The sequence below is a fragment of the Podarcis liolepis genome, assembly GCF_965112155.1.
Source record: "Podarcis liolepis genome assembly, chromosome: 8".
Classification (NCBI taxonomy): Eukaryota; Metazoa; Chordata; class Lepidosauria; order Squamata; family Lacertidae; genus Podarcis; species Podarcis liolepis.
Window position 1 is genome coordinate 68,810,161 of NC_139560.1, and position 10,452 is coordinate 68,820,612.

General features: G+C 45.6%; 1 protein-coding gene across 6 annotated transcripts; it reads left to right on the top strand.

The window, feature by feature from the left end:
- Positions 1 to 216: 216 nt before the first annotated feature.
- LOC310714245 (N-acetyllactosaminide beta-1,6-N-acetylglucosaminyl-transferase-like) lies at positions 217 to 10,093 on the top strand. 6 transcript variants are annotated; one of them, XM_083519503.1, is made up of 4 exons: positions 217 to 426; positions 3,579 to 4,979; positions 6,524 to 6,610; positions 8,372 to 10,093. In XM_083519503.1, the coding sequence occupies exons 2-4, from the start codon at positions 4,031 to 4,033 to the stop codon at positions 8,560 to 8,562; spliced, it is 1,227 nt and encodes a 408-aa protein (XP_083375629.1). In that variant the 5' UTR covers positions 217 to 426; positions 3,579 to 4,030; the 3' UTR covers positions 8,563 to 10,093. The 6 variants fall into 6 exon arrangements, with proteins under 6 accessions (XP_083375629.1, XP_083375630.1, XP_083375632.1 ...); XM_083519504.1 differs by having other exon boundaries at positions 217 to 422; positions 3,692 to 4,979; XM_083519506.1 differs by lacking the exon at positions 6,524 to 6,610.
- Positions 10,094 to 10,452: the final 359 nt, after the last annotated feature.

Genomic DNA, 10,452 nt, shown 5'->3' on the forward strand with positions numbered 1-10,452 from the left:
GCGAGTTCCTGCTGGTTTTTTCCCCCTCCCCCCCTTTTTCTAAGCTGCTAAACCGCTTATCAGCTGATCCGATCAGCAGATAAGCCGCTAAAAGCCACTAAAAGCCGCTAATAGCGCTAATCCGTCAATGGGCTTGCTTCGCAAGACGAAAAAACCGCTAGACGAAGAGAATCACAGAACGGATTCTTTTCCTCTTGCGAGGCACCACTGTACTGGTTTTCTGCAGCCTGCACCATGCCTAGGGCCAACTGCTGTGCTGATTTGTAGCAATGGAAAGATGAAAGGAGTTCAATTCTGCACTGCTTCGGCTTGCAAGCCTGCAGCTAAAGACTCCGCCCTCGTATTCTTGGGCTTCTGCTCCCCTATTCGGTTCTGTGTTTATTGTCTTTCAAGCGAGAATCCAGAACCTGAGGCCTGCACAAGTGAGTAAACAACTTCTTCTTCTTCTTCTTCTTCTTCTTCTTCTTCTTCTTCTTCTTCTTCTTCTTCCACCGCCCAGCCACTCTGGGCGGCCTGCAGCAAAATATTAAAAATAATAAAATGTCAGACATTCAAAACTTGGAACAGGGCTGCCTTTCTAAAGGTTGTGTAATTCTCTACCTCCCTGACATCTGATGGGAGGCCTTCCGCAAAGAGGGCCCCACTGCTGAGATAATGCCTGTTATCTGCAAGGTGCTCAAATCATGTGGTTTATTATTTGCAGCAAACTGATCCAGGATTCGAGTGTGCTGAACCTGCAGCATTCAGGAAACAACTGCTGCTGCCGCCCGCCCAAGACCTTTTTCAGTTTCATGTCTTCGTCCAAGAAGTAGGAATTAGGTAATTACTCAGTAAGTGCAAACATAATCACTTGCGTTGTTGCAACATGCAACAGAAGATGGCATTAATATTGGCCAAATCTATGTTATCTGGTGCCCAGTGCTGGTCTGTCCCCGTTGCCCCAGGGCTAACACTCTCTCTCTCTCTCTCTCTCTCTCTCTCTCTCTCTCTCTCTCTCTATTTCTCCTTTTCCCAGCTCCTGGACTTTCTCCTCTAAATCCTGGGTCAGCGGGGAACATTTACATGTTAACATGGCTACAGGCAAGCTGACCCAAGGGGCAACATACACACACACACACACACACACACATATATATATATATACATACATATATTTGCTTTATACACACACACACACACACACACACACACACCTATATATATATGTGTGTGTGTGTGTATTATATATATATATATACACACACACACACACACACATATATATACATATATATGTGTATATACCTAAACATATATATATAAGGAAATTTTACATAATAAATTCCAGTTAAAACATATCAGTCACCTTGCATTTAGGATTCTTTGAATCCCTTGACTTCCCTCCACCCTTTTTTTTGGTTTCCATTTTCCATTCAACTTTGTAATTGACTTACCCTCTTGAGTATGCATATACCGTACTTTTCCGTGTATAAGACCTTTCCGTGTTGTTGTTTTTTTACTAAAAAATAATATTAAAGGGGTGCTAGACATATACACAGGGGCAATGTCCCTCCATTTTCTTAAGTTTTCTTAATTTTGAGTACCTCCAAATAGGGGGCGTCTTATACACGGGGGCGTGTTATTGACGGAAAAATACGGTATATACCGTATTTTTCGCCCTATAGGACGCACCGGCCCATAGGACGCACCTAGTTTTTTGGGGGGGAAATCAAGGGAAAATTTTTTATTCCCCCCCCCCCCCAGGTTTGCGCAGCCATCCCCAAGCTAGAAGAGGGAGACGGAGCGCTCCGTCTCCCTCTTCTGCCTTCAGGGACAGCTTGCCCCGCTGTCCCCCGAGTTTGTGGGGCTGGCGGGGGGAGAAGCAAGCTTGCTTCTCTCCCCCCCCCCCGCAGCCACCAGATCAGGTCGGGGAATAGTGGGGTGGCGGCACTCCGCCTCCCCGCTATCCCCAGAGCTTGTGGGGCTAGACCAGGTCTGGGAATAGCGGGGTGGCGGCGCTCCGCCTCCCTGCTATCCCCTGAGCTTGTGGGGCTAGACCAGGTCTGGGAATAGCGGGGTGGCGGCGCTCCGCCTCCCCGCTATCCCCAGAGCTTGTGGGGCTGGCGGGGGGGGGGGGAAGCAAGCTTGCTTCTCTCCCCCACCAGCCTCCAAATCAGGTTGGGGAATAGCGGGGTGGCGGCGCTCCGCCTCCCCGCTATCCCCAGAGCTTGTGGGGCTAGACCAGGTCTGGGAATAGCAGGGTGGCGGCGCTCCGCCTCCCCGCTATCCCGCGAGCTTGTGAGGCTGGCAGGGGGGGAGAAGCAAGCTTGCTTCTCTCCCCCGCCAGCCCCCAAATCAGGTCGGGGAATAGCGGGATGGCGGCGCTCCGCCTCCCCGCTATCCCGTGAGCTTGTGGGGCTGGCAGGGGGGAGAAGCAAGCTTGCTTCTCTCCCCCGCCAGCCTCCAGATCAGGTCGGGGAATAGCGGGGTGGCGGTGCTCCACCCCCCCAACTCCAGCCTGAGGTGACCCACCCTGTCCTGTGTTGTATCTTTCCACATCTCACTGGAGTATTATTCCATTTTATTTTATTTTCTGAAGCCCAAAGGAACTTAGAATTGATGTGGAACATGGATAAGTTATCCTTTTCATTTTTTAAAAAATAATAATTTTTATTACATTTTCACTTTTATCATAATCACAGTTTCAACACATAATTCAATAAGTCTAAGCATTGCTTTGACAGAGCATCGACCTCCCCCTGCCCCTCTTTCTGACTTCCATACATAATTACTTTTTTCTTAGCATTTCTATCACCACTTTTTTACTTTCTCTCTTATTTTTATATTTCCCCTCATTAAATGTAAATGAGTTCCTTATATTCTCATTACGAAACATTTCAACTCAAACCTACAAACGTTTTCAGATGTTTACAATGTTCTTTCATATATAATATAAATTTGCTCCAGTCCTTTTGAAACAGTTTGTCACGCTGATTCTGGATCTTCACCGTCAGCTTTGCTAACTCTACATATTCCACCATCTTACTCCTCCGTTCTTCCAATGTTGGAAGTTCCTGCAGTTTCCATTTCTGAGCCAGGAGTTTCCCCAGCCACTCTGGGCGGCTCCCAATCAAGTGTTAAAAACAATACAGCATTAAATATTAAAAGCTTCCCTAAACAGGGCTGCCTTCAGATGTCTTTTAAAAATAGGATAGCTGCTTATTTCCTTGACATCTGATGGGAGGGCATTCCACAGGGCGGGCGCCACTACCGAGAAGGCCCTCTGTCTGGTTCCCTGTAACCTCACTTCTCGCAATGAGGGAACCGCCAGAAGACCCTCGGCGCTGGATCTCAGTGTCCAGGCTGAACGATGGAGGTGGAGATGCTCCTTCAGGTATACAGGACTGAGGCCGTTTAGGGCTTTAAAGGTCAGCACCAAAATATTTTAAGACACAGCACCCATCCTTGTTTTGTCAATCTTTGTTCTAACATGCAAATTCTTTTTTTTTTCCTGACACGGGAGTATTTTCTCTCTGCCCCCCCCCCAATGAAGTAAGGAATTGCTCCAGAAGCTTTTCTTCCAACCCCCCTTGCTTCAGAGGAACCCCATTGCTTCTCCATGCTATTCTCTGACCCACCCCATCTTCCTACTGGAGTCTCACATTTTCAAGACTTCATATTGGTTTGTGTTCCTTTTTGTCCCGTAACTCAGGAGCACAGTGCCCTTTCACGGGTGAGGTGCAGCCACTGAACTTTGGGGGAAGAACTGAAGAATCGAGGAGGATTCCAGGCTCTCCCTCCAGCCTTTGTGGCCGATGGTGTGCTTTGCTCGGATTAATGTTGTGTTCTGCTCAGATCCCTGTGGATAGGCAAGCAGAGCTGCTTGCTTAGCAGCCAGCTGAGGCAAAAGCTGCCCTGCCATCTTGGGGCAGCGGGCAGAAACAAAACGATGCAGGGCAGCAGAAGCACATTGCCAAATTAACAACTCTGAGGGGAGCACCTTCCACTGGCGTTCGCTGCGACAAAAGCAGCAATAATTTTTCAAAAGACGATGCTCTCTTGGAAGGCTCGTTGCATCTCTGCCGTTCTTTCCCTGAGCGGCTTGGCAGTTCTGCTTGTTCTGAATCGCCAGCGTCCCCTTCTCTCTAAACAACAACGGCGGCAGACGCAGAAATCTCGGGAAGGTGATTTCCTCCAGGATCATTGCAGGTCTCTGGCAGAGCAGGACAGAGCGTTTATCTGGGGGAAACACTTCCACACCTCTTTCGGGAAGTCGTCTTCCTGCAAAGATTACGTGGCCAGCAGTCACTACCTCACGAAAACCCTGTCTGCGGAGGAAGCCGGCTTCCCCATAGCGTACGCCATCACCATCCACAAAGAATTTGGTACCTTTGAACGAGTCTTCCGAGCCATTTACGTGCCCCACAACGTTTACTGCATCCACGTGGATAAGAAGGCACCTGACGGGTACCAGCAAGATGTGAAGAAGCTGGTCGATTGCTTTCCCAACGCCTTCCTCGTGTCCAAAGCGGAGGTGGTCATTTACACGGGGATAACCAGGCTCCAGGCTGACCTGAACTGCATGAAGGACCTCCTGAGGTCCACGGTTCAGTGGAAGTACCTCCTCAACCTCTGCGGCCAAGACTTCCCCTTGAAAACCAACAAGGAAATTGTCCGGAAGCTGAAAAAGTTTAACGGGAAAAACGTCACACCTGGCATTCCCCTTGTAGATCCTTATACCGTGAGGACCAAATATTCTTTCAAACCATGTCTTGGAGATCACGACGGAGAATATCCAATTCAAATGCTAAGCACCATGTATTTGAAATCAGAAGTGCCCCACAATCTGACTCTTTACCGTGGCTCTTCATACGTTGCCCTAACAAGGCCCTTTGTGGAGTTTATTTTCTCTGATGAACGGGCCCTCGATTTGCTAGAATGGTCCCAGGACACCTTTAGTCCAGACGAACAATACTGGACGACACTCAATAGGATACCAGGTATGTAGCAACATCCAACCGGTTCTGATTTTGTTGGCTGGGGTTTGTTCTCGGATCTAAAGTTGCACAGGTTCTCAAGGAGATGAATTGGTTAGAGTGCGGTGCTGGTCATGCCAAGGTTACAGATTCGATCCCCATATGGGACAGCTGCATATTCCTGCATCCTTTCAAGTGATGCTGTGCTGGTTCCATGGGTTAACCGTGAGGCGGGGTCCAAGTCCAGTCCGAGGTTGAGGGTGCAGTATGGAGGCAGTCCGTCAAAGCTGAAGCTGGGTCCAAGACAGGGAGTCGGGTGAGGTCAGGAGCTCCGGCAGGACAGGGTGCAGGCAGGAACTGGATACCAACAATGTTGCTCCCGCAACTTGGGACTGGGGCTGGTTGGCTTTTATCTGCCCCGAGGCATAGGGCGGCGCGATCCTCAGGTGACTCGTCTCTCCTGGTCTGGAGGCGAGCACTCCTCCTGCGGGAACTTAGTTCCCTCCGCCTCTCTGCCCCGAGCCTCTGCAGCTCAGGAGAGGCTGGAGGGTTACCAGACCCAGAGGCAACCTCAGCTTCCTCTGACAGGGCTGAGAGTGGAGCACCTGCAGGCAATGGGTCCTCCATCACCTCAGGAGCCAGAGAAGACTCAGCTGGTGCCTGCACCTGAGGATCCAGCACAGGTGAGGACCCTTCAGGCTCATGCCCCAGCCCCGGCTCAGCTGGTTCTGGAGGCGGGGAATCCTGTGCAGGCTGGGATTCCTCAGGTTCAGCCTCCGAGTCCGAATCCCAGGCCATCACAGATGCCTTCACCACATCCTGGTTCCAGTTGGTCAACGCTCCATGGCTGCCACAAATAACCTTGTGCCTCCTGCTTTTCTGCCTGTTTTGACCAGCGCTTGCGTGCTACACACTCCTGTTGTTCTCCCTTCTGGCAGCTAAGGGAGTGGGAGCCAAGTCCACCCACTTGCTCAGGGGACACCCTCGCTTATTTATTGTTCTGGCAACCTGGCTCACTCCTTGGGGATGTTGATGAAGGCACTTAAGTGGCCAGCTAAGGCCACTATCTTACAAAGAAACTGGTCTGACTATTTCAGTAAACTCCTCTTATATAACAGCAAAGGGGGCCAAGAATTGGAAGGGACCACCTATTCTCTACCTACCATACCCACCAGCATTTCTTTGATGAAAATAGAAACTTCCTAAGGAAAAGCGGGACATTCTGTGATCAAATCGTAAATCAGGGCAGCTTCTGTAAATCCAGGACCATCCCTGGAAAATAGGGGCACTTAGAGGGTTTGCTTGTACACCTGGGAATTTAGGAAAATAATTTTTATAATATTTATTAAACAGGTTTGTTTCTCTCCCCCCCCCCTCGAGATGATGCAGACAAAACGGAAGGATTTCAAATGAAATCCCAATTACCTTGGGAGAAACTGAGATAAATAAGAACTCCCAAAGCATGACAAAATGTCCATGTTTTCAATAGACCATCTGGCACTTTTAAGATTAACTGCTGTGCCCTCACAAGGATCATCTTTTGGTTTTGCACTCTCTCCAAACAACAGACGTCCCTGGCTCCATGCCAAATGCTACACGAGAGGGCGGCTTGAGAGCTATCAAATGGATCAACGGAACTGTTGGGAAATGTTACGGTAAATGCACAGATTTGGCATTCTCCTGTCTAGCACTGAGAGCGGACCCTTCTTTTATTCCATGACCTCTGTCTATGCTGGTCCTCTTTTCCCTTCAGTTTAATGAGGGCTTCAAAGAGATTCGGAAACAAACTTGTGGCATTTCAGAACTTGCAGTGTGTAGGCTCAGAAACACCAGCACTGGCACGGTCCTGTTTCTTTCCTGGGCAATGCGCAGTTCCAGAAACCATCAGCTGGGTATTATTAATATCTATCTGGAGAATGACCACGTTTCCAGCTGAGGGCCTTCTGGTGGTTCCCTCCGTGTGAGAAGTGAAATTACAGGGAACCAGGCAAAGGGCCTTCTTGGTAGTGGCGCCTGCCCTGTGGAACGCCCTCCCAGCAGATGGCAAGGAAATAAACAACTATCTGACATGTAGAAGACAGCTGAAGGCAGCCCTCTTTAGGGAAGGTTTTAACAACTGATGTTTTAATTTATTTTTAACCTTCTGTTGGAATCTGCCCAGAGTAGCTAGGGAGACCCAGTCGGATGGGCGGGGTAGAAATAATAAATTATTGTTATTATTAAATGCAGAGAGAAAGCTGAATGGGGCTCCTTTTGTATGATTGTTCAAGGTTATGAACTTGCAGATTACACCAAATTTGCACCCAAATTTGTGCACTAAAGTGCATACAAACAATTTCTGCATGAAAGGGTGAATATATGTATGGCCTTACTCTGCGTTCATTTTTTGGCTGCCATACTTCTCTCATTGACTTTCATGGAATAATGTTTCACAGTCGGGGTCTTGAGAATTACAACCTTAGTGGCTTGGAGAACTCACAAGTCAATGTAAATAAAGAAGGTAGTGAGCTGCATCTTATATTATAAAGATAGTAATTAGCAAAGCCTTGTGGTAGAAGTGGTCTGATGATGTATTTTCATGAAGAAAAACGCTGCTTCTGAAAGGAGTGGTCAAGACCATATTTCAAAAAGTAAAAACCAGGACACCACGAAAGCTGTTGAGATGTTTTTAGGAGGACGCCAACATTTTTAGGAAACCCCTTAAATCACCCCTAATTCACCTACCTGCATCATATATTTAGTCTGTAACTGCAAGTCCGCTGAGTAAAAAGCTACCGTATTTTTCGCTCTATAAGACGCATCAGACCATAAGACGCACCTAGTTTTTGGAGGAGGAAAACAAGAAAAAAATATTCTGAATCTCAGAAGCCAGAACAACAAGAGGGATCACTGCGCAGCGAAAGCAGCGATCCCTCTTGCTGTTCTGGCTTCTGGGATAGCTGCGCAGCCTGCATTCGCTCCATAAGACACACACACATTTTCCCTTACTTTTTATGAGGGAAAAAGTGAGTCTTATAGAGCGAAAATTAAGGTATTCGTTTTTTAAAACTTTAACAGGCAGTGCCTTGTGCAGACAATTCAGGATTGTCTGCAAAACTCGCCTTGAGTTTAATTCCCACATAATATAGGGTTGCCATAACCAGGACTCCCAAAAAGATTTTTAGGAAGACCCCAAAATTGTTGAGCTTCTTTTAGCCACCAGACATCAATTCCACCTTTAAAAACCCAATGGTATACAAATAATGTATGCCAAATCATTTTTATTAGTTTTACAAATTTTTTAATCAATACCAATTTACATCACATTTAATATGATTTCCCCATTAAGTTGACTTTGCACTCTTCATTCTTTTCTCTAATTACTTCTTTATAGGACCTTCTATATTTCCGATGAAAGTACTTTTATCTCTTGACAGGTCATTATAAAAGAGACATTTGTGTCTATGGAACTGGAGACCTTGAGTGGCTGCTATCCGGTACACAACTGTTTGCTAACAAAGTTGAACTTGAAACATATCCACCTACTGTGGAATGCCTGGAACTGGCCGTTCGGGAGAGGGCACTGAAAGAGAGTGAAATACCTGTGGAGCCAAGCTGGTACCTTTAGGGGAACGGATATGGTTTACTCTAAGACAATGAACAGAGCCAGCATCCTGGAAGAGCCAGTTTAGCTTGAAGCCATGCATGTTCCAATCTTGAACATCATCTCACTATGTCAAAATTCGGGGCAATCGATATATTGGTTGATATTTTTTGCTATTTGATATACTTGATTATTTTTAGGATTTTGCACCCTGTTTTGGAACAGAGTTACTATCCATTTCTCCCACCCACCAAAGAACTCGGGTATCATTTGTTAATACTTTGAGAAGCGGTTTGGACCAACAGGAAGATAGATGGTGAATTCATATTTCAAGCTGGTTGAATTAGACTTTGATCATTGTTGCAAGTCAGGTTTCACTAAGTGGCAGTCTAGAAGATGACTGGATTAAAACAGACTACATATCAATACAAGATTTACTAAGGGGCCTTGTTATTTGCTGGAGGACTTGTGTCTGCGCACAAATATTGTACCTGTTTCTGAAGTGAGGTCAAGACCCGATATTCAGATATACGGGCTACCAGGGTTCTTCTGTTATCTCCCATGGAAAGAAAAAACTCCATGAGTATCTTCCCCCCCTTTTTATAATGTACATAAGTATCCCTTTCCCTTTTTTATAATGGGAGCCTCACGCGGCCCCACAGGTAATGTGGGAGCTCAAAATCAGCGCAAAAGAGCAAAAAGTAAACTGCCAAAAAAACAATTTCTCTTGAAAACAAAAGGAAGATCTTCGCACATAAGGTTGTTTTTTTTTTTTAAAGAGATGGCTTTTCAGGTGCAACCAAACCAGTTTCTTTAGAGGAACTGCTTATGCTGATTAATGGCAAATCATTTCCATATTTCTGTGCACCATCTTAATAATAATAATAATAATAATAATTATTATTATTATTTCTGTGCTCCATCTAAATCTTCATTGACCTCAGATGGTTTGAAAAGGTGATTGCCGTATGTCAGGGGTAGCCAACGAGGTGCCATTCAGATGTTGTTGCCCTAAAACTTCCATCATCGCTGAATGTTGGACATGCTAGCTGGGGCTGATATGAGCTGCACTGCAGAATAGCTAGTGGGCACCATGTTGACTATCCCTGTAATATTTGCTAAAAGTCCAGAGGAGAAAAATTAAAAAGCGGCATATTCTTCTTTCCCTGTTTTACAATTTATTTATTTTTTAAATGGAGACTGAAATTTGATAGAAAGGTTTCATCCGTGCAGAGATGTCCGCCAGTTCTTTCTTGGCATCTACCGTAAGCATGAAAATGGGTCTGCTAAATATGAGCTTGAACTGGTATGTCAATGAATTATGGACATTTAACGCAGCCCTCCATCTCGTGACTCATTTCCATTTAGGCCCTTGCTGTTAAACATGTTGCCTATGTTTCAGTTTTGGTCTGTTAAGTGTTGTACTTTAAAGTGGAAGAGTATTTTTTCTTACAAAAACAAACAGATTTGCAGATATCCATTGTAAATTTTTTTGTAACAATTCAATAGTAAATAAATAATTTGTTTTCTTAAAATAAAACTAAAAGAAACTGAATCGTTTCCCTTTACTTTAGAACTGTATTGAGGGTATCAGAATTTGTATTAAGGGTACCAGCTTTTCAACCAGATCTGCAGCTGTGCCCTTAACAGCAATCAAGTTTGGATTGGTCTGCCGGAGAAAGACAACTGCAAAGTTAGGTGTAATGCTGAGCTCCTATAAAGGAACAAAACACCGGATGAGTTAGTATCCTAGGTGATAAAAACAATATGTCTATGCCAAAAATTAAAGAGGTTTGTATTATTTTTCTGATTTTGTAATACGTCATCTTTGTTCATAGGTTGTGGAAGCTTTCTGTACTACGAAATCTACCAATGTTGAGACGCCTGTTTTTCCTTTAAAGAGAAAACAACAAC